At 55.5% G+C, this 22,185-nt stretch overlaps 7 protein-coding genes across 7 annotated transcripts; 3 read left to right on the forward strand and 4 right to left on the reverse strand.

Annotated features, from left to right (window-relative positions):
* Nucleotides 1-366: 366 nt before the first annotated feature.
* On the forward strand, nucleotides 367-1,993 carry TRAVEDRAFT_24792 (uncharacterized protein; the record flags this gene model as incomplete). Its single annotated transcript, XM_008046820.1, has 3 exons — nucleotides 367-1,328; nucleotides 1,380-1,695; nucleotides 1,745-1,993. The coding sequence occupies 3 exons, from the start codon at nucleotides 367-369 to the stop codon at nucleotides 1,991-1,993; spliced, it is 1,527 nt and encodes a 508-aa protein (XP_008045011.1).
* Nucleotides 1,994-3,330: 1,337 nt separating this feature from the next.
* On the forward strand, nucleotides 3,331-4,980 carry TRAVEDRAFT_54095 (uncharacterized protein; the record flags this gene model as incomplete). Its single annotated transcript, XM_008047009.1, has 2 exons — nucleotides 3,331-4,647; nucleotides 4,705-4,980. The coding sequence occupies 2 exons, from the start codon at nucleotides 3,331-3,333 to the stop codon at nucleotides 4,978-4,980; spliced, it is 1,593 nt and encodes a 530-aa protein (XP_008045200.1).
* Nucleotides 4,981-5,578: 598 nt separating this feature from the next.
* TRAVEDRAFT_75492 (uncharacterized protein) lies at nucleotides 5,579-6,457 on the reverse strand. The gene is made up of 6 exons (XM_008047010.1): nucleotides 6,348-6,457; nucleotides 6,238-6,290; nucleotides 6,165-6,180; nucleotides 5,961-6,040; nucleotides 5,822-5,899; nucleotides 5,579-5,770 (listed from the first exon to the last, which is right to left on the reverse strand). Exons 1-6 carry the CDS (start codon nucleotides 6,431-6,433, stop codon nucleotides 5,745-5,747), a joined length of 339 nt encoding a protein of 112 aa, XP_008045201.1. The 5' UTR covers nucleotides 6,434-6,457; the 3' UTR covers nucleotides 5,579-5,744.
* A 1,263-nt stretch (nucleotides 6,458-7,720) lies between these two features.
* On the reverse strand, nucleotides 7,721-9,546 carry TRAVEDRAFT_54097 (acid protease; the record flags this gene model as incomplete). Its single annotated transcript, XM_008047011.1, has 8 exons — nucleotides 7,721-8,155; nucleotides 8,217-8,328; nucleotides 8,386-8,558; nucleotides 8,611-8,718; nucleotides 8,773-8,803; nucleotides 8,862-9,171; nucleotides 9,235-9,287; nucleotides 9,341-9,546. 8 exons carry the CDS (start codon nucleotides 9,544-9,546, stop codon nucleotides 7,721-7,723), a joined length of 1,428 nt encoding a protein of 475 aa, XP_008045202.1.
* A 1,153-nt stretch (nucleotides 9,547-10,699) lies between these two features.
* On the reverse strand, nucleotides 10,700-12,874 carry TRAVEDRAFT_175792 (acid protease; the record flags this gene model as incomplete). The annotated part of the gene is made up of 9 exons (XM_008047012.1): nucleotides 10,700-10,982; nucleotides 11,043-11,484; nucleotides 11,539-11,650; nucleotides 11,701-11,873; nucleotides 11,928-12,032; nucleotides 12,092-12,122; nucleotides 12,174-12,477; nucleotides 12,555-12,607; nucleotides 12,672-12,874. The coding sequence occupies 9 exons, from the start codon at nucleotides 12,872-12,874 to the stop codon at nucleotides 10,738-10,740; spliced, it is 1,668 nt and encodes a 555-aa protein (XP_008045203.1). The 3' UTR covers nucleotides 10,700-10,737.
* Nucleotides 12,875-14,214: 1,340 nt separating this feature from the next.
* On the forward strand, nucleotides 14,215-15,663 carry TRAVEDRAFT_136297 (NAD-P-binding protein; the record flags this gene model as incomplete). The annotated part of the gene is made up of 8 exons (XM_008047013.1): nucleotides 14,215-14,340; nucleotides 14,442-14,605; nucleotides 14,666-14,701; nucleotides 14,764-15,037; nucleotides 15,095-15,170; nucleotides 15,232-15,287; nucleotides 15,342-15,428; nucleotides 15,478-15,663. 8 exons carry the CDS (start codon nucleotides 14,215-14,217, stop codon nucleotides 15,661-15,663), a joined length of 1,005 nt encoding a protein of 334 aa, XP_008045204.1.
* A 1,518-nt stretch (nucleotides 15,664-17,181) lies between these two features.
* On the reverse strand, nucleotides 17,182-20,984 carry TRAVEDRAFT_75494 (glycoside hydrolase family 92 protein; the record flags this gene model as incomplete). Its single annotated transcript, XM_008047014.1, has 23 exons — nucleotides 17,182-17,415; nucleotides 17,478-17,680; nucleotides 17,747-17,894; nucleotides 17,955-18,050; nucleotides 18,106-18,234; nucleotides 18,301-18,387; nucleotides 18,441-18,509; nucleotides 18,569-18,767; nucleotides 18,823-18,856; nucleotides 18,907-18,963; nucleotides 19,023-19,122; nucleotides 19,185-19,246; nucleotides 19,308-19,541; nucleotides 19,594-19,644; nucleotides 19,698-19,776; nucleotides 19,835-19,920; nucleotides 19,989-20,107; nucleotides 20,167-20,219; nucleotides 20,271-20,317; nucleotides 20,369-20,495; nucleotides 20,551-20,625; nucleotides 20,679-20,737; nucleotides 20,798-20,984. 23 exons carry the CDS (start codon nucleotides 20,982-20,984, stop codon nucleotides 17,245-17,247), a joined length of 2,472 nt encoding a protein of 823 aa, XP_008045205.1. The 3' UTR covers nucleotides 17,182-17,244.
* Nucleotides 20,985-22,185: the final 1,201 nt, after the last annotated feature.

Consider the following 22,185-nt stretch of genomic DNA (forward strand, 5'->3'; position numbering starts at 1 on the left):
GAGGCCTCAGGCAACACTGCGCTCGCATCATTCCTTCGTAGTCGCTCTCATGGCGACGACTTCCCCGATCCCAATGACCTGGTCGGCGCACCCTAACTACCCTCCCGAAGAGTGACATCCACATGCTACCGTGTCAGTTTTGGGCCCAGGAACCTGAGAATGATAGCTATGGTTGCAACTGGGCATTGATGTTAGCAGATGCATATGGTAGATCAGTCCAAGGCAAAGCATCTCTCGTCAAGAACTCTAACGAGACAGTTCACATCCGTCAACTGTCCGGCCCCTCAAGTACGCAGGTGTGCTCTTGTGCTCTCGCACCCCCATCCCTTTTAAATCTGAGTCCTGCGTACAAAAATCCCTGCTCTGATGCCTTGTCTCTTCTGGCTGCCACATTTCCTCTTCCTTGTCGCTTCTGCGCTCGGCGTCCTCTCTATCTCGAAGATTGTAGACGACGCCGACTCCAGCATCATATACTCTCCCGCGGCCCAATGGACTCAAGGACCGACGTGCGTTAACTGTGCCATACTACCCGACGCGTCCTTGGCACACGATGAGACATGGCACTACGCGACGTACGATCCAACGGAAGACACTGTCGTCCCCTCGATCACATTCAACTTCAGGGCCACTGGCGTCGCCGTCCACAACATCTTGCCCCCATTTGTCCCAACAGCACCCTCCAGCAATGTCGAGCTCGCCTTCGTCATCGACGGCGAGGCTCAACCGAACTTCTCGTTCACACCCCAGAGCGCCGATACCGCCTTCGTGTACGACCAGGTCGTGATGAGCGTTGGAAACCTCTCGTTCCAAGAACACACGCTCATCATCCGGATGCAATCTAACCAGGCGTCTGTCGTGCTCTTTGACTTTCTCGAGCTCACACTCCCTGACCAGGCGGTTGAAAAGTCTCATCAATCGTCCACCTCTGCATCCACCTCCACCGCTCCAGCCGTCACCACCATCGTGACGGTTACCTCCACGCAACGCAACCCTGGGCAGATCGTCACTACGCTCACGCTCACATCTTCACTCACGTCCTCGGCGTCTCAAGCGTCTACAGTACTATCACTTCCGCAGTCCCCCGCTCTCGTAGCGTCTTCGTCGGATGGTACGCATGCCACCTCCAATCTCCAGCTCTCTCAGGGCGCATCAAGCATGGTGATGACGAGCGAAACAGTGCCCGGAGCATTGGGTAGCGCCACAATCTCAACACAGAGCCCGTCCCAGTCCCAATCTCAGTCCGCGATACCTGTGAACGGGAGCACGGTCAGTAGCACTACGATCGGGGCTGCGGCCGGAGGTGGCGCCCTCCTTATCATAATCATCCTGTGCGCGATGTTCTGCGTTCTCCGCACAAGGCGTAATCGACAACGCTGCAGGATTCTGGGGAAGGAGATGCTGCCGCATAACCGTACGGAGGCTGCCAACGGCGGTGATAAACCAAGCGAACAAACCCGCGGACACGAATACGGCCCAACTCCCATTCATCACTCCCTATTCCCTGGGTTCCCAAACGGGGACCCCTTCGTTGACGGCAACGAGGACCTCGGCCTTCTCGCGCCCGAAATCTCGTCTTCGGGGGATGTTGCATCGTTTGGTGGCGGAGCAGCTCCTGATTCGAACCTATCGGCGGGGACCATGGTCACTCCGGCACTTCGTTCATCTGTACCACTGCACGAGGACGCATCTTTGCACGTAAGTTTTATCAGCCGTACAAGATACGCCTACTCAATTATCAATACAGACTTCGACTCCGCCCTCGACGTTCCTCGATGGCTGGAACACAGACGAAAAGGATGATCCTGAGTCCACTCCTGGAGCTCTACAGGCGGGAAACGGCGCGCCGCGCATTGTCGGGCAGGCCACGCCGCGACCTGAGGAGCTGGCGGAGCAGCTCGCAGCGCTTCGCGAGGAAGTAGCGCAGATACGGCGTTACCGAGAAGCCCGGGCCATGTCGCCGCTCGAGGCACCCCCGCAGTATAGCGAACCATGAGCCTGCAAACTTTCGAGCGGCCTGGGACAAGACTCGGCGACGTCGGCGGGAGGATAGATGATCAGATGTGGGCACGGCGACCGCCTCCGTTAGTGCTGCGCGCGACTGGGTTGTTTTCCTTCCCCTCCGTTGCATCTTGGTGGACCGTGTTATGGTACAACATGTATGTGTTGAGCGCTTTTGACTTCTTCACGACAGGGACGGCCGTCGGGAGTGACTAGTGAGGGCTGCGAAGTCCGACAGAGACACTTTCTTTTAAGGTCTTAAATCTTCATAGTGCTGCTTTACATCGAATCTCAATCCATCCGTCCACCGTTCCGTTCATGCTGATGCACGCCTTTGGATCGCACGGGGGCCGCTATAGGATTTTCAAAGGACCCCGCTCAACGTTTCAGTACTGAGCGCTGAGCGCTCATGCCAAGCGCTCTTTTGTGGTTGACGAGTGACGTTGGAGTCTGCCCTAAAGCGGTGCTACGCACCACTGGCAGGAGGCAGCGCAGCCCACTCTTGAAGAGTGTCACGAACATTTCTTTGCCTATGATCTTGCTGAGCTATGGATATCTTAGGCTCTCCAGCTCTGTCGCTACCGCCGCGCGACATAGTCCAGACAGTAGGCGACAGCGGGGATCCGACCATTCCAGGAGGCACCAAGTACCCGCTCGCGAACGACGGGCCGGCGACGAGGCGGAAGGACACTAGATCGACGGCAAGTCGACGGAGAGCAGAGCATGAAGCCAGATAGACTAAAGTGTGCCGCAGGTCATGCTTATAGGTATTACAAACTACGTTAATAATGATTGAGGGCTGATGGATCAAGGGCTGCTCCTTGGACTCCGGCTTGAGCCCGGCTTTCCTCCCGGAAACACTTTCGATCACGCCTTCGAACACGAGAGTCGATGCCGAGCATATCCTTCAAGGTGTCTGCTTCACGCTCGGGTTTGAATGGTATTCTCGAATTCCTGAGGCCTCAGATGCTGCTGTGCTCGAAACTTTTCTACGTTGTTGCTCTCCCCAGCACAAACGACTTGCCCTAACACCGGCGATGGACTGGTCGCGGGACGACCGTATCTCTTCTTGTACAGTCATCCATGTGCTATCCCAGCATCTTCGGGCATAGGAGCCCAGACTGACGGCTACCTCCGCAACCGAACTTTGAGGTTGACAGACGCAGTTGGCTCATCAGCCCAACTTGAACGTCAAGCATCTTTCGTCAAGAACTCTATCAACGCCAACCTCCTCCGTCCATTTACGTGCAGGTCCCTAAGTAAGTACGCGTACTACTATTCCGTCCCCACCACCACACTGACTCTGTCCTGCCTACATCGCTTTCCCGTCCAATGCCCTGTCTCTTCTGGCAATCGCGCTTCCTTTTCCTTGCAGCATCCGCGCTCAGCGTTGTCTCACTCTCCAAATTCGTAGACGACGCCGATTCCAGCATTTCGTACTCTCCCTCGACTGCATGGACGCAAGGAGCGACGTGCGGCGTTGACTGTGCCATTCAACCCGACGCGTCCTTGACGCACGATGGAACTTGGCACTATGCGACGTACGATCCGACAGAAGACATCGTTGCCCCTTCGATCGCATTCAGCTTCACGGCCACCGGCATTGTCGTTCGCAACATCCTTCCCCCATCAGTCCCGACAGCACTCACTAGCCGTGTCGAGCTCGCCTTCGAACTCGACGGCGTCGCTCAACAGTCGTTCTCATACAGACCCTCGCGCAACGTCTCCTTCATATATGACGCAGTCGTGATGAGCGCTACAAACCTCTCCCTGGCAGAGCACACACTCATTATCCAGATACCACCCAGTCAGGCGGCTGTTGTGCTCTTTGACTATTTTGAGCTCACCGTCCCCGACCAGGGAGAGATGGAGATTCCGCAACCGCCGTCCTCTTCCCAGCCAGCCAGTTCGACTTCCCTCGCCGCTCCAACTCTCACCGCCGTCGTGACGGTTACCTCCACGCAACTCAGTCCTGACAAGATGATCGCTACTTCCTCTTCCACATCTCCGCCGACATCCTCGTCCACGGCCTCAGCGTCTCAAACATCCGGGATATTATCTCATACACAGCCCTCCGCCCTCGCAGTGTCTTCTTCCGACCTCCAGCTTTCGCAGGACACATCGAGCACGGTAACGGCGAGTGCGGCAGTACCCGAAACCCTGGGTATTGCTGCAGCGTCATCGACAGCAAGCCCGTCACAATCCCAGACCGCGGCGCCTATGGCCAGAAGCACAACCAGGAGCGCCACGATCGGGGGTGCGGTTGGAGGTGGTGCCCTCCTCATTATCCTCTGCGTCGCGTTCTGCGTTTTCCGCACTCGTTGTGCCAATCGCCGTCGCGGTATTGCTGGGGATGAAGCGCTACAGAGGGACTGTGCTGCGGTGGCTGACGGCGGTGTTGAATCAAGCGAAGAAACTCGCGAACAACACCATGGCCCAGCCTTCATCTATCGCTCCCCTGACCATGAATTCTCCGACGACCCTTTCGTTCACGGCAACGAGCACCTCGGCCTTCTCGCCTCAGGGACCGTGTCTTCGGGAGACATTACATCGACCGGTGGCGGAGCGACCAATACTTCGGACCTGTTTGGGGAGGCAATGGTCGCCCGACATCCTCTTCCCATCTCGCTCTACGGGACATCATTGCAGGTGCGCTATATCAGTCATACAAGATGTGCCTACTTATTGATATAGACTCCGAGTCAGCCCCAAACGTCGCTCGAAGGCTGGGACAAGGACGACAAGAGCCGCACTGCGGCGGTCAATCCCCTCTCTCACTCCCCGGCACTCGAGGATACTCAGTTTCCGAGTCTTCCGCAGGCGGAGAACACGCAACACCTAGGCACGCGATGGAGCCCACGACCACTCGAAGAGAACTTTGCGGAACAGCTGGCGACGCTTCGGGAAGAGGTAGCACAGATGCGGCGGCACCGGGAAGCGGCCTCGCCCCTGGAGGCACCCCCGCGATATGGCGAACTGTGAGCACGCGAACCTGTCAGGGATCTGGGAACAGCATTCAGTGTCTTCGGTAAAGATGGGTAATCAGATGGGGGCATGGGCGACCGCCATTCCGAGTGTTGTGCGTGATCAGGTTTTGTTTGTTTCGTTGCATGCTGGTGGACTATGCTTAAGGTACCGCATGTATGTATCGGACGCTTTCAAGCTCTTCATGAGATGGACAGCGGTTGGAGTGGAGGGTTGCGCAGTCTCACACAGGTACTTCCGTCAGCATCTTTAATCCTCGAAGTGTCTGTTCTATATTCATTCTCGCATCTGACGTGATGTCGAAGATGCGATCTTTGTTATTGCAAACCGTCAAGATTAGCTGCCATTTCTCAAGATCCGGGCTGACTTCTTCCAGGACACCTGCTATCACAGAAGATGGAAGCCTGTTGTATCGTCGCGCCCTCGGGCAATGGTATATAGACCTCTGCACGCACAACGGTCGAGAAGATGCTGGCCCTCGCGCGAGCGTCACATCACCGCGCCGAGCGCAATTTCGCTTGGAAGAGTTCTGATACAGAAACACATTTACAACTTCATGCATAGCACGAGAACTGCGTGGGCACACTTAGGGTGCGTGAGAACAAGCAATGCAATTGAGTACGGATTGCACGAGGTTGGCATTAAAACGGACATGATACGTTAAGATCTCGTACGAAGATATTCTAGGATGTGCCCTGCCGATGATGGTACCGTTATCCAGAGAACATCGGGCTTGTCGCAGAGTTCACTGCGCAAGCAGCTTACTGCTGCAGGCAGGAGTTGTCCGCTGCACGACGAATCAGTCTGGCTCTTCAGTGAAAACACGAAGGACACATACTGCTAGGCTGGATGAGGAAGAGGTCGGACTGCCCCGTGTGGGACGTCCCATCGAGGATTGAGACGAACGTGTCGGTGTCTGCGGTATTGCACATCATCAGCGTGAGTCGTACTAGTAGGTCGAAGGGTCGTGCACTTACTAGCCGGGAGATCGACGGTCCACAGGAAGCTGTTCCCCGAGGTGACCGTGTGGTGCTCTGCGGTCCTGTCGTGCACGAAACTGAAAACAAGCTATAAGACGAGGGAGGAGTTGTAGTATGGCTTGATCACTTACGCCTGCAAACGAGAGTGGGCGTCGCCGGTAAGGTGAGTACGGATAAGCAGCATGACAAGAGAATGCTCATACCAGGTCGAAAGGAGCTATGAAAAAATGTTGTGAGTATCTCGCGCGCACATCTTGATACAAAGTATACTCACGAGAGCCACCAGTCCAGGTCACAAGAGTGGTCTGGCATTGAACAGGGTTGGCCCTAAAACGACGTCAAAGGCTCAGATCATGCAAATCCGCCGAAAAGAAATACACTTACGGTGTGTCGATTACGATAGGAGCATTCTGAGCCAGCACAGAGGCCGCCATGCAAGCAAGGACGGAGAAAGAGACGGAGAAGCGCATCGTGTCAGAAGAGTCGTTTGGTCGTGGAGATGGGGCTGGGATGGTTTGTTCCAAGGCAGGGAGCACCTTTTATACGCAGGCGCGGTGTTGAGCAGTGTTTTGGACTCGTCAACGCTTGCACCATCGGAGCCAGTGTCGGCGAATGATGCCTGGCGCTCCGAGACAAAGCGGCGACCCGAGGCCGGAAGACCCTCGATACATACCCACAGTGGCTGTACTAGCTTTTCGTCTAAGCCGTGCTTCTTCTCTTTGGTTTCGAGTTCATCGCGACGCTGAGTTACTGAACTGAAGCGTGCCACTCAGTTCGGAGTTGAGGATGGAGCTTAGGAAGCAATACCTCTGCTGCGAAAGCAGGGCACGCCGCCAAGAACGTCATTGGATGGGCGGCGCGTCCACACACCGGAGGGTTCGAAACTTGAAGAAGCCGCCGGTTCCGACGCCGATCTTGGAGGCCATCACTGGAGAAGAGAGCATAGTCAGTCGTGCATCAGATTCCCAAGGAGACGCGCACAACGTGCCGCTGCGCAATGTCACTGCTTGTAGGCCATGGATCGCCGACTGCTACAAAGCCGGGGTCCATTTCGATGCACTGCCCGTATACTATTGCCATGTATGACCGGCGCGCGGCGGCGCGGGTATGTTGCGCCGCCCATCAAGCAAGTAGTACAGCTGTGAGACCAAATGAAGTGGAGGTACAAGTCAGGAGATCATGCTGCGCAAGAACTTTGTTTGCCGCGTAGAAGTTGCTACCGTGTCTTCACGACTACAGCATGCTTCGGAGCGTGCCTCTGTCATAGGTCAACTAACACCTAACGGGCTCTCTGGAGTTCCTTTTTTACATTGTGCATGGGCTTCGATGAACCTGTTCTTGAGAAGCGCGAGAATGGGTGCTGCCACGACCGCACGGAGCTCGCCTCTTCAAGGTTTCAAAGCTGATGGAGTCGGACTCACTATTCCTGCATCCACTTAGGTCGGCATCCTACCGCGCTCAACGTCTGCGATCACTTGCGCCACCATGATGGTAGGATGGGCAGTAACTTGGATGGAAGATGACCCGAAGCCTGATTTTGGGCTGGTTTGCGGGCAGTCGCTTGTAAAAGAATGACAGTACAATTACAGTCCAATGGCAGAGCAAATCACGAAGGAGAAATGAATTCACTATCCGTGTCCAAAGTCCTATTGCTCAGTGAGGAGAACGCCAGGCGTCGGCTCGTTCCCCGAGGTTGCTGTGTATTCCTACTTCAGCTACTTAGCCACCAGTTTATCTAGTCTATGAGGCTCACATTCCTATCTCCCGTCGGCATTCTGCGTGCGCTCCACGGCGTCATGCAGGAGTTCAGCAGCATTCGGTGGCACAAGCGACACGAAGCCCACGCGCGGCGGATCCACGGACGGATGCGTCAGGTTCCCGTAGTAGAACACGACCATGTTGCTCTTTAGAAACGGATCGCCGAGTACCCAGCTAAAGAGCGCGCCCGCGCTCGGTGCGTCCGTCCCGACCACGTTGTCCGCCACGCACTCCGACACGTCTCCCGGTGCGGCTTGAGCGACAAAGTCGCGCGGGTCGACGGGGAACATCTTCCCGCCGATCTGAAAGGCGAGCGTGTGCGCGGCGGAGCATGGAAGGCGAGAAGGGGCGCTTAGGTCTGCGGAGTAGGCGGGTGAGACCTGGGAAAGAATGGCGTTCACGACGTCGGAGGGTCCGCGGATGAGAGAGCTACCCTATGTGACGTACTTCACGTCAAACCAGCGCATCAATGAGCATAAGAGATGCGGTACTCACGCTGTCGATGAGGGCGGAGAGAGGCGGAGTACTGATATCGTCGGCTTGCTGCGTGATGTCGGGGAGTTTTTCCCCGTCGAGAAACACGCCGTCAATTTCTACCTCCCAACGACTGTCAAAAATGGTCTTGCTCAGAGATGTCTTTAATGCGTACGGTAGTGGCACGTACAGAGGGTATACCTCATCAGGAGCGAACGACGGCGCAGAGAGACCGCCTTCATCAGAGCTGTACAGCCGGACGGGTACCCAGGTAATGCTGGAGTTGTCGACACCTTCCGGAAGCCGACCGATGGTAAGCTGACCTTGGCCTGAGACGTCAATCGTATCCCGCTGAAGAGTAAGCTAACATGATAGTCAGCGCGGCGCGAAAGTGAAAGTCTAGATCAGTCCTTACCGCGAACAGAGGTTCTTCGACGGCTCCTGACATGATCAGACGCGGTACGATGGGGCCGGCCTTGTCGATTTTCTCAACGAAGGCATCAATGCCGAAGGCATTCCCGAGCTGCACTATCTGTATGAACCATGGATACCAAGTCCACGCCACATACACACTTACCTCGGCATTCAAAACTGCAGACTGCACAAATCTACACCAAGATGTGTCAACAAGGCATCCGAGTCATAAGATTCTTGTGAGATGCGCACCCCTGAGCGGGAAACCCAAGCCCCAGGACCCCAGACGCGCCGTTCGTGATTGCATAGTTGTCTGTGTCGTTAACAGCAGCGAAGGTTTGGTTCTCCATGGTCAACCCAGCAAGCGTGATTGTGTCACGGCCAACAAGGCCACGCGCGTACGACCCAGTCAGCGAGTCTCCGTATCTCAGATCGACGGCTGCATTGCCAGTTTGGAAGCGTTCATCGTTTGAGTTGGTGCTATATCGCGGAGCGTCCGATGCATTGCACTCTAAGGTGTGGCAGTTTGGGGTGATGACCCAAAGGTCACTGGAGCCGGTATCTGCAATATGGTGATGGGTCATAAACAGACGAGCATGCAACTCGCCACGATGGCGCCACATACCGATGTTGAGAGGGGTAGCGGTGTCCCCGATCGTCACCGATACGGTGTAAAACCTAGCACATGATACGTGGGTACCTTATAGCCCAGAGATATATTCAAAACTTACACGTCGTCCCTATCGCCAAGACCAACTGTCCCTCTGGGGATGGCGGGATCTTCATATTCCCTCTCTCCGAGTGTCAAGCGAGTGCGTTTAATGAAAGGAATGGTCGCATCGGCTGGTTTCCAGGGCGCCCTATCGGTGAACGGAAGGCCAGCGACGAGTGCAGGGAAGGCGACCAAGACGAGGGCCCACCACCCAGCAGTAGGCATCTTAGAGGCGGCGAATCGTGAGGAGCGTTCGTACCAGGAGGACGGTCTTAACGCAATCGCGACAGAAGGTTCTGTCAATATAAAGGTGTCCTAGCATGATGCACGACAAGCGTACGACAGAGCGTGCGCCGGTTATGAGCAGGCGGCGTGCTACCGCTCATTGCCTGCGTGCATCGATCGAAGTATCGTTTTCTTGAGATAAAGGCGTCATGAGGTGTTTTCGGAAACCTTGAGATTGTACGCGATGCATGGCCTGGCTATACGCATCTAGTTTAGATTCGGAGTGAGCAATCTGTGCCAAACCCCCGCTAAACGCCAGAAATCGCGGACGTGAGTATAAACGCTGCGCATCTCACGTCAACGTCTCGTAAAAATAGAAATAAGAGTAGATCGTCGCTGGCAATAAAGCATTTAGCACATGTGCATGCGGGCGAAGATGCTTTCGAAGGCCGGCACATTGTCTCGCAGTTGATCGAAGAAGACATGCGGGAGAATGACCTGGGTCTCGACTTGGTCAGTCAGCGGGCATCTAAGCGAGCATATTCACATACCCGTCGAAGCCGCATGGTTAGTTGCCGACGAGCCCGAGAGGACGCTATGAGCGGTATGCGGGTCGTGAACCTAAGCAGCTGAGCGACATTGGCATATGTCAAACTGTCCATGTGTTCGAACGTGCTGATCGTTGTTGCTTGTACAAAGACCGATGTGTGCGGGTTGCAGCAATTTGGATGCTCCCGCAGTAGGCGCAACAGAGGATGTGGCCGCGCCGATACTCCCTCGGAACATTATGGCCTCCAGCGAAGATGATGGGGGAAACAGAGTTGGCCTGTCGGGTAGCGCCTGTACTCCGGCGGTCATAAAAAGCGCCCAGTAATCGTCGGCACATGCCGGACCGCCTGTAACCTCGAGCCTCTCGAGTCCGATCCCTCATTCTTTTCGTCGAGTCCCCGCCCCAATAGCCATTACCCTCCCACATCGACGCATGTCCAAAGTGTCCGCAGGTCTCACAGAAAGCGAGCTGCCAGTATCGGAACTGATGTGCTCAGATGCAGGCTCGTGGATATTCCAGTGCTAATGTCCCTCGATTGCGGTATGTGGTGTCAGCGCGAATATGATATGGAGCAGAGTCCTCAAAGCAAGCGAAAAGAGCATCAGACAGCTGTGGTATCGATACAAACAACAAACAATCGTTCACAACTCGCGAATTACGGAACCAAATATGACCGGGAACAGCGTATTCCAGAGGCTGCCACCCACGGCATATTTCAACGACATCTGCGCAGAATTTGGCTGGGCGGCGTCGGTCGCAGAGGATCCAGAGGTACCAGACGGCGAGATCGCCGTGGCCGACAACGCGCCGTTGGCTGTGCCAGTCGCTCTCGCGGCGCCGTCTTCGTGAATGAGGCTGCTGGCCGTAGGCGCCGCGTCCGACGTGCCTGCAAGCACACGTCCTAATATCAGCTACGACCGGGAAGATAGAGCAGGACACAGCTCACTCTCGAAGTTCCCGCCCGCCTTCTGCGCATCCCCCACCGCGTCCTCCAGCAAGTCCGCGGCGTCAGTCGGCACGAGCGACTTGAACCCCATCCTCGGTGGGTCCACCGACGGGTGCGTCAAGTTCCCGTAGTAGAACACCACCAGGTTGCTCTTGAGGAACGGATCCCCGAGGTTCCAGCTGAAGAGCGAGCCGGAGCGTGGTGCGTCCGTCGCGACGATGTTGCCCGCCGCACACGCCGCTTGCCCGTCCGAACCGGATGCTTGCGACACGAAGTCGCGGGGATCGACGGGGAAGCGCACGCCGCCAATCTGGAACATGAGTGAGTGCGCGTCGGTGCAGGGGAATGTGGGCTGCGCGGAGGAGTCGGCGGCGAACGCGGGCGAGACGGTGGAGAGGATGTTGCTGACGACGTCGTTGGGTCCGCGCAGGATGGAGTTGCCCTAGATAGAGGTGAGTCAATCAGAAGGCGCGCGTGCGGAGCCAGGGGTACGCACAGTGTCGATCAGGGCAGATAGAGAGGGGTTCGGGATCCCGACTGCCTGCTGCGAGGAGACTGAAAGTATTTTGTCATCAAGGAACACACCATCGAGCTCAACCTCCCAGCGGCTTTGAATGACGTCAGGGGCGTGTGCACGCGAAGTGAGTTTCGCACTCACAGAGGATATACTTCGTTCGGTGCCAAAGACGGAGGTGAAAGCCCACCCACGCTAGCGTCGTACAGGCGAACAGGGACCCACGTCAGGCTCGAGTTGTCGATGCCCTCTGGCAGCTGACCGATGGTGATCTGGCCTTGCCCGGAGACATCGATGGTATCGCGCTGGAGTGTAATCTGCAAGTGTGGTGTTGAGGACAAGTCAAAGTTCGGTGTGCATGCGCTGCGTACCGAGAACAACGGCTCGTCAATCACATCAGACATGATGAGGCGCGATACAATAGGGCCAGAGCTGGCGGTTTGTTCCACGAACGTGTCAATGCTCGAGTTCGCAGTCTACTCAGATGAAATCAGTTTGCCCGCCGTGCGTACCGCGAGAGATTCGCCCTACCCACCTCTGCGTTGACGATCGCTGCCTGTACGAAGCTGATTGATGTATGTGAGTGAGAAGTGCAGCACGTCTCGCAAAAATGTCACCTTTGGGAGAAGAAACCAAGTCCAAGTATGCCTGACCCGCCACTCGCCACAGCGGAGTTGTCCGTGTCATTGACGGCTGCCAGAGGTTGCTTCTCCATGACCAGGCCCGCGAGTGTCACCGTATCACGCCCGACAGGACCGCTCGCGTGTGTGCCCGTCACCGAGTCTCCAAATATGAGGTCCACGTCGCCGCCGCTTGGCTGAAAGCCTTTCGAGTCGTCATATGGTGGCCCCGCATTAGACTGTGTACATTGCGAAGTTTGGCACGCGGAAGTCCGGATCCACAAATCTGCCGAGCCGGTGTCTGTTGAAAGTGCGCAAGTAGCATTGAGCCGCGGAGCGTTCCTGGACCAGCGTCTGCTGACCATGAGCGGCACATACCGAGGTTGACAGGCACGGTGGTGTTGCCGACGGTCACCGCGACGCTGTAGAAACTGCTCCGGAGTCAGCTCACGACCTCCGCTCCGGCGCAGTCGCGGCGCGGAAGGGATTACTCACAGATCCTGCGAGTCGCCAAGACCTACAGTCCCACCCACCACGACCCCGCCATCATCCCTTGCAGTTACTTTGCGCGAGTGTCTGATGAACGGTAGAGTGACGGCGCCTTTCCTCGAGGATGTCCGTGCAGGCAGTGCGGAGGCGGAGACGAGTGCAGACCAGACTAGAACACACAGCGCGCACCAGTTGCAGCTTGATTGCATCATCGGATTAATGGTGGCGGCCCCGTGAGAGCAAACGTGACAGTGGACCAGAAGATCGCTGAAAAGACAGGCAAAGGGAAGACAGTAGGCCAACAGCAGTAGTCTCTGGACCTGCGGGGAACAGAGGTCAGAGAAGGAGGTCCGCGATTGCCTGCCAGCGTATATGTACCATCCCAGATCGACCCTGGCTTCACCCTGAGAAGGCAATACCGTACCGCCCATGTCCGGTAACCTTCATCAGCCTCGGCCCTCCCCGCGCATAAAGATGGTTCTTGCCCGATGGACGCCTGTGAACGCATCACCGTGCTTTCGCACCTCCGGGCGGTTTGTTCTGGAATTTGAATGCGCCACGGCTCCTAGGTACGCGCTTTTGGGAGTCGCAAGTGACCGCTCGCCCCTGCCCCTACCTGCCCGCCCCAAGGGGTATGCCGTAGTCCCCGGTACCAGTGTGCGCGAGACGCACACTGACGTACTATGTCAGACATGCGGTGCGCTTCTGCGCCGCCCCTGAGCCCCGTGTGCTGGAACTGAGCAATCGCGCAATTGCGAGGCTCGACTTGGACGCTGCTGCGGTGAGAAAGTTGAGGGTCATCGTGATCAGCCGCTTACCATCAGAGGGTCGAGAATGTTGTTTAGGACTCGTGGTTCTTGGGTCTTCCTGACTTCGCTCGGTATCAGGTGCTGCAGCTGAGAGTTGGCGTGCCTACCAGGATTGTGCCAATGGCGGTTGGAGAGCGGAGGACGCGGAGGAAAGGCGTGGGTACGCATCCACGTGGGAGTGAGGGAAAAAGCCGTTTAAGCGCCTCCTCACTCGAGCGGTTGTCATCGAGCGCCTAACAAACTGTCCACGAACCACGAGCGCAATCATGGCCGGTGCCGGTGTATTTCTGCTATTCCTCGAGATCATGTAGTTGCAATGCTTTCAAAAGGTGAAGCGCTTACTTTTGAGGCTGTATTATGTGCTAACGTCCTACTTTTAGAGCATCCGCTGGCCAACAGTACTTACCCAGGCGCGAGTCATGAAAGCCGCTCGGAATGCTGTTGAGAGCATAGCCCATCCAGGAGGGGCTCCTGTTTCTGCATTGCGCCCACCTTTGTGGGCGCATGTGCACGATAACATAGGAATGATCATGTTGATTGAAGGGCTATGAACGCCGCCGCGTCTAGATCAACACGCTACGTCCATTCCTGTCCTGATTGTAGGGCGCTGTGGGTCATATCACGCCGCGCCGCTGTCCCTGCGGACAGCTCAGCGCAGCTTTTACACGTATATCCCAGCGGCATGGAGTACCACTCTTCAAAACTCCTCACACCTTGTGCGTCGCACAAACCGAAGGAGGATGGCCAGCTGGGGTCAGCATGCTCAAGGAGAATGGTCCGTGGATGATATGCCGGACCAAACTGGAAAGGTATTCCTCATAACTGGAGGAAATACGGGGCTTGGTAAGCTCTCACAATCTCGAGCCGTGGTCGCACAGCTGATAACATCTCCCCAGGCTTTGCGACCGCCACGGCAAGTAATCGTCACTCATACATCTAGCGCACGGCTCATATGCAGTGTATACAGGCGCTGCTCAGACGAAACGCGAAGGTATACATCACCAGTCGAGATCGAGAGCGTGGCCAACAAGCACTCGAACGGCTTCGGAGGATCTCAGAAACAATTCACGTTCTACCGCTGGACCTGTCCGACTTACATTCAGTTCGAAGAGCAGCGCTTGAATTCATGCGGTATGTTCCCGCCTTTCCGAACCATTCAAAAACGTGACTTATGATATGCTCGATGGTTAGACGCGAGAAATACCTTCACGTCCTCATCAACAATGCGTACGTCTTTTCCACACCACCTGCTACTTATACTCACGCCTTGTCTGATTGTGTTTTGGCAGCGGCGTAATGTGCACCCCAGCTGCACTTCTGACCCACCAGTGCTACGACTTCCAATTCGGTGTAAACGCGCTTGGGCACTTCTACCTCACCCATCTTCTCTTGCCAGTTCTCCTGACCACCGCAAGCGCCGTTGCGCGTGCCCTCGACAAGGTGCGCGTGGTCCACTACACCTGCACGCTTCCGCTATCGAGCCGAGTCGACTACACAACCCTCATGGACGGGCCTGTGCGGCGGAAACGAACGCCCGGGCAACTTTATCAGCAATCTAAGCTGGTCAGGCTTCGATCACGTACACTGCACTGCGGTCAGTTGCTAACAGCGTCGAGCTAGGCAGACCTGCTTCTCGCAGTAGAATTGGCCGACCAGTATGCCGACCAGGGTATTGTGTCCATCGCGGTAAACCCAGGTACGTGAGAACAGCAAGGATGATGCAGTACGGATTATGGACCAACAAGAATGCATTTTAGGAAACACGTTCACCGAGCTGACGAGACATACTAAAGGCGTCGGAACCGCCATCTGGGTACGTTAAGGTGATGTTTCGGATTATACAGATGCTGAACGATACGACGCGCAGAACATGCTCTCGCACGACGTCTCGAAGGGCATCATCTCCCCGCTCTTCGCAGCAACCGCTCCCATAGTCTTGGACATGAACGGAAAGGTAGGCTCCCGATGAGCCAGACTTGCTCGCTTGTTCATAATTACTTCAGCTTCTTGGCCCCCGCGCACGAGTGCAAGATATCCCCACATCCATGATGGAACGGTGCGCCGGGGAGACGCTGTGGGACTGGCTGGCTGCCCAGACAGAATGCTTTGAGATCGTCAACGGTATCGGGCCTATATTCCGATTCCACAAAGAATCGGTCTTGCCTATGAGAAATGGCTCGGTCACGTGAATCCAGGCGAACCCGGCTTCGTCCGCTGGCTTCCGTAGCCTCCCTGCACTCTTTGCTTGCCTCTGTTTGTCCTGTGGCGTCTGTACCCAGCGAGTCGTCTGGGCCATGAAGCCATCCGACTTGCCTCCGTCTCCATCGTTTCCAGTTGTGTTTCTGCAGGTTGACGAATGCCCCTCAACCTTCTAAAGGTTTGCTTGTACATTGCGGGTGGGCAAGCACTATCATCAGCTTCACGGTACACGCCTTGGTAGTATCTAGGACTAATCTCATCTGATGTTTCGTCGGTATCAAGCTCAATGCATGGAAACCTTATACAGATAGTTATGTGGCCGCGGACATCATTCCGCCGTGCGACTTCCTCGCGCGTCCCCTTTGTCGCTGTGCGCAGGTTGGCAGCCACAGTATGTTGGAGCTTTTCAAGCACCGAGTCTAACACGCATCGTCGTGTGTGCTGTCGTTCAACTGCCCCCGGCGCATTCTGCGCACCACACGGCACCGGCTCCATGGTCCTACATCCCGCCCACCACCGCACAGCGGCCCAAGAAGCTAGCTCCCCGGCATTTGCTCACCGCAACATCTGGTACAGGCACCTCTAAGTATATTCTTCGCCGTCTCCTGCCGCTGGTGGGAGTGTATGTCAAATTCGTTAAGACACATGTTCCGGCCGCATTCAAAACACCGCTAGTGCAGCCTGGAGAGTGCAGCTCGTAAAGGTGCGGAGTTTTCTGCAACTACTGACGTGGTGTGCACGCCGTGATCTATACGCTAACGTATGCGGGGTGCACAGTCGCCTCTTGATCCCGATCCACCAGTTCTCTCGCAAGATCCCAGAGCGCAGACCTGCGCAGAAAGAGATCTGCCCGTAGGGCGTCCCAGCGCCCTACGAACAGAAATGGTCATGATGCTTTGTGGGCGGCATCGGTGTAGACACGCCTGGGCACCGCACGCATCGCTCTCGTCGCGCCTTCCTACATGGAACAAGGTTCACGCCTTGGCCGCTGGCGCTTAGTAGACCGTTTGCAGATCATCTATCTTAGGAATCTTAGCTGGGGACCGACCCCGCTCATCTGGTGTATGAGGCTGCAAAAAATGTCACCGCATGCTGCCCATACCTATGTCCCCGATTACAATCCTGTCCTGTTCAGCTGAGCGTTGTTTTGTAGTAAGTCAAACAAATAACATAAATTTGTGTGATATCTGGGTCACTTCCTGTGGAATCGGACCTGGCGTGCGGAGCATCGCCGTTCACCCTCAAGTGTGTAGCAAACGAGACTGCAGCCCCGCTCGGTCCAGGGTGGCGTGTATTCGCCGATGATGATAGGGGAGGGAAATGAGACTGCGAAGTCTGATGAGTAGTTAGTATATTATGTACTGCGTATTTCTTGAGGTCGAGCTAATAAGCTTGCGTGCTTTTGTGCCATGTCTCGTGAACATCGGCCGATATAGTCCTGGAGCTATTGAGGCAAATACATATAATACAGTAAAGCGAGGATACAGAATGCGACGTCCCCTTGTATAACACGTCATGATACCTCGTTCGGGATCGCTACGATGTCCACAGCCTCTCGGGGCACTGTGTACTCAGACGTCGAACCCTCCGGTAGAGAGCGACGGCGGGAGTGCATCGGTGCCGTTCCCACACGATACCTCGATGTCGTCCGTGAGCGTGAGCTCGACAGTGGCGCCCCGCTGGAAGACGTCCCACTCCAGAAAACAGTTTGACTTCGCCGGCTGCCCGTCAATTGTCACGTTCTGCATCAAGTATATGATCATCAACTGTCAAGCTCGATGACACACTTGGGCGGCGGACTTGCCTGCACGAAGACGGTGCCTCCGGTGCCATCTCCAGGGTTTCCGACAAAGTTCTTTGTGATGATCGTGGTAGTAGAGTTGAAAGCGGGGTTGAAGAACGAGATCTGTGGGAAGAAAGGGGACGAGAGCAGATACTGCTTGGTCGCAGGCACGGGGTAGAGACCCGCGAGGAAGAACGCGACATAGCTGGCCATTGCACCAGAGTCTGGTATGCCTCAGTAAGTATCATGATAATATGCAATAGCCAGAGTAGAGCCTGAGAGAGATGTACCATCGTTACCCGGAAGCCCATTCGTCGCGGTGCTGAAGTGCTGTGCGAGCACCTGTCGCGAGCGCTGCGTGCTGTGGCCGGGCTTGTTCGCGTAGTGGTACATAAACGGAATCTGCTGTGAGGGCTCGTCCGTCGAATCGAAGAAGTTCTACATGCACGATCGTCAGCGATACTTCCCCAGAAAGTCGTATTCACAGCGTAGACGTACCTGGTCAAAGATGAAGTCCAAACGAGCGACGAACTTCTCGGGGCCTCCTTGCAGTTCGATCAGCTTCGCCGTGTCTTGGGGCACGAATTGCGAGTACTGTGTGGACATGTCAAGTTGCTGCAATAATGTTCAATTTGAATACAATACGCACTACGATGGGAGACGACTCGTAGAACCCGTCAAAGTTCTGGTTGAACAAGAAGCAGGTCGAGCCGGTCGGGTCGTTCGGGCTACAGTGCCGCGGGTCCGTGAAGCCAAAGCTCCCGTTCACAAAGCGCGGCTGCGTTGTCCATATAGTTGATGAGATTTTGATACTAGGGGAACCCAACAGCAATGTTCCACATACCTGCACCATGCCAACAATCGAGTCATTTCCAGGTACAGAGACGTTAGCGTTCCAGACATTGGCGAAGTTTCCCGCGCGCTTCGCATACTGTGACGAGGGTTTATGAGCAACACCTTCTGGTTCGTTCGTAGCGCACCAACCTTCTGCCCATCGGCTGTCTTGTTTAGCGCTTTCGCAACCTGTGAGATCGCGAAGTCGCCAAACGCATACTTCAGATGCATCGTCAGAGGTTGAATGTTATCTGCAATAAAACCACCGCATCACGTACCTCGAGCGCCCTCGACACTTGCTTCGTGTTTGCACCACCGGGTTCTACCAGGTCCTGAGGAATGTACCCGAATTGCTTCCACGCGTTGATCTGCCGACCCTGCAGGTTCCAGTTTGGAGGCTGGTCTTCCGCGTCGGCGAGTAGAGCATTGTACAACGCATCGGCGGGGACTTGGAGTGACGCTGCCTGTTCAGCAAACCTAAGGGCATGGATCAGTGGAGTTCCAGTCGAGGTATGCAGCCAATCAGACTCACTTGACAAAGAACTCCCCAAGGATAGGATCGCCATCTATGTCGAGTGAGAAACAGATGGGGACGTCGAGACAGAAACGTGATTACCACTGCCTCCTTGCATCCACTGTTTTGCAGTTGCGCCGCGGCACTCCGGGAGCCAGCCTGGGCGCGACATAGTTAGTTAGTGACACCTAGTTTACATGTTCAGGTAGAATACGTACCCTCATGTTGCTGAATATTGATCATGCCGCGCACGATGCGTGCAAAGTTCTCGGGGTCGTGCAGAGACATCAGTGGGTATAGCGTACGGAACGTGTCCCACTTTCCAGGCCAAGCGTGTCTCATCAGCAGGATCCACCTGAAGTATCACTGTTCTCGCTTACGTTGCAGTAGAACGAATCGTAGTACGGCTCATCGGACTGCCACAACGGGTTTTCGCCCGTGTCTGTTCGGAGGTTTAGCTGCTGTGTATAGCCTTATATGCAGCGCACGATGAGAGCTCTCACAGTCTGCAGGCGATATGTGCGTCCGGTACAGGGATGAGTAGAACAGCTCGACCGTGTCGTCATCCACTCCATGAGTCTCGACTTGGACGCGACCCAGGAGCTCGTTCCATTCTGCGCGTACGGCGGCACGCGTCCCCTCGAAGTCGAATGTAGGAATCTCGGACTCGGCGTTCTGGCATGCCTGATCGGTCGAGATGAAGGACATGCCCACGCGCGCAAATATCGTTGTCGGGCCTGACAGAGGTGTGAATCCGAGAATCAGCATAGAAATGTGAGGAAAACCAACCGTCCCCGTTTGTCTTGAAGCCTAAAAGTGCTCCTAGTTCGCTTCGGTAGCCTACGTCCAAGGTGCCTCAGCGTAAGTTATCTTGGATGTAACGGCACGCGCACCTGTGTATTCCTGAATGCCATCGACAAGGCCTCGGATGGGAGAGTTGCCTAAATACGTGCCAAATTCGACTGGGCTTCCCTGTAAGCCATAGCGACGTTAACATGTGTTCGCCGTATGACAAGGAGATATGACGTACCAAGTCGAAACCGACACCCTTGAAGTCCACGCACTGGAAAGCGCGGTATGTGCCGGGTCCAAAGCTTGCAGCAAACGTCGAGCCAGCTACAAGGCGTACCAACATCAACAATATGTTCTGGCTCAGACCTCGCAGTGAATCTTAGTGTGCTTACCAGTTACACGGCCGGTATCCTTGTCGATATGCACGATCGGATTCGAGTTACTCGATTGCCCGTCGTTTGTCACATCGACCACCATCCGCGGAATGGCTGTACCGGGTGGGAAGGTGTACCTAATGGTGATGCCCAGTTCAGCCTATGTACCCGAAAGCATTTCAAAATGAGAACCAACCGATGCAGGGCGGCACGGCGGGTTGCGGTAAGCTCGATGCGGACATCAGTGGTCTACACGTCCATCATGAGTGCATATTCATCATATCAGTCGGAGATACCGACCAGGTTGGACGCGAAGTAACCGGGCTCCGCAACGTCGTCAGGAGATCCTGTTGAAGATGTCTACGCCGTACTCATTTGAAGCCTAGTATGGTACGTACCATCCGCGAGCGTTTTTCGCGGCCGCTTGCGCGAGTTAATGTCGCAATCGCAGGTTTCGAGTACGTTGCCGGCTTCACAATGACCTGATGCCATCGGAAATAATTTGAAGATCGATAGGGGGACAGACTACGGCAGCGAAGTCAGGCGTAGTGGACATACGATAGGCTCTGAGGTCACTCACCCCTCCGGTACCGTCGTCATGAAGTTGGGAAATTCCTGTCACCGAGAACGATGGGTTGGAGTCGTAACCTGCGTGCTATGAAGAGTGTTCAGGACTATGGAAGGTGACGGACAGGTGGCTTTACGTACATTATCTGGAGAGTCCGTATCGATCCCAACTTTCACCATCCCGTGCGGTAGCGTCACACCTATGCCGACGAGTATTTCAGCTGGTAAACCAAAGACTGCGCTGATAGTATGGTAAATACCTGGGAAGGCATGTCCGGAGCTAGTCGTGCCTATGAACAGGTTGACATGGCTTGCAGGGTCTGTAATTGGCACGTCTGCCCTTCTCCTCGTCCGTGCATCAACGCCAGGCCGCGATACAGCTACAACAGGGCTAGCGACCCAAGCAAAACCCGCAAGGGTGACGAGAGATGTGAGAGAGCGGACCATGGGAAGCTAGTTTCTCCGAGCCGTTGACCACTGGGAGAGCGACGGCGCGGTCTTATATACACATCGTTCGCGCTACGCGGGGGATGTTCACGCCGCAGGGTCACGTACGAGGCCAAAGTGAGGCCAGCACGGAGACCGAAGGGATGCAACTAGGTGGTCCGCCTGCCGCTGGCGCATATGGTCGGGGAACCCATGATCGCGTCTTCGCCGCCGGGCGCAACGTCATCCGCCCACTTCGAGCCCTTGCCCCTGCAGATGGAAGCGGTCGCAGAACGGCGGCCACGGCGGTTGCAGTGAGCACGACACATCGAGAATGCCGAGGGATTCAGCGAATGCGCCCGGGCGCGGACGTCGGCCCACCCGGTAACGGTGACTTCTGCTGGGCGGCTTGATGTCATTGTTGTGTAGGCGTCCCGTGAGCACGTTACGGCCGTGTTCGTGCGCTTTCATGGAGATTATTGGGCAGAAGCGGAGGATGAGAAGTCAAGAAGCCGCGTGGCCATGCGCTAGGTTTCGTCACTCGACTGTACGAGCGCCCCGCCTGATGCCCGCTCGTGACTGTCGAAATGTACAATTGTCACCTCCAGAACAGGCTGAGAGCGTGAATAGCCTATCCTGGAAGAGACATATGTATGAACGACTGTCCAGTGATATAGTGGACCTCAACGTCTGGCTTTCGGCATACCTGACAGAGTTTCAGCGAGGAGCTGCTGCCGTCGGCAGAAGACAGCTTGTTGACTCGGACCTCATAAGCGGCATGTCAGAATTCCTGAAGGTCAGACAGAGAAATCGTCTAATGCGATACTGATGGAATGCCTATGAGAAGTGTCGAGACGATCAGCAATCAAGTCTAGCACGTAAAAGCAGAGACACACCATGACCGTAGAACCCCAGAGGAAGCCGTTTTGAGCAAGTGCCGACAATGCGGAGGCTTCGCAAAGTGTGCATCCGCGATCCCGGAGGAATCATTGGCACATTTGCATGGATACAAACAATATACGACATCATATGCATCCTTAGGGCCAGAAACAAGCTCTAAGCTTGCTGTGGTGACTGCAATATTGAAGGGTGAGTACTTAGTGGGAAACGATGACGCATGGAGATGCTATGGAACGATCACACGCTAGGAAGCTCGTTGGACATGATTCGCAGTGTGAAGCGCATTAACACTCTGGTAACACGCTCATCCAGCAAGCTCAGA

This window comes from Trametes versicolor (genome assembly GCF_000271585.1).
Source record: "Trametes versicolor FP-101664 SS1 unplaced genomic scaffold TRAVEscaffold_15, whole genome shotgun sequence".
In the NCBI taxonomy this organism is placed as follows: Eukaryota; Fungi; Basidiomycota; class Agaricomycetes; order Polyporales; family Polyporaceae; genus Trametes; species Trametes versicolor.

Excerpts from the sequence above, each read along its gene's own strand:
- TRAVEDRAFT_75492 (XM_008047010.1), bottom strand. The coding sequence starts at position 6,433 with ATGCGCTTCTCCGTCTCTTTCTCCGTCCTTGCTTGCATGGCGGCCTCT. Across the intron at positions 6,291-6,347 it reads CCTATCGTAATCGACACACC|GGCCAACCCTGTTCAATGCC; the intron begins GTAAGTGTATTT and ends ACGTCGTTTTAG. Across the intron at positions 5,900-5,960 it reads GACCGTCGATCTCCCGGCTA|ACACCGACACGTTCGTCTCA; the intron begins GTAAGTGCACGA and ends GCAATACCGCAG.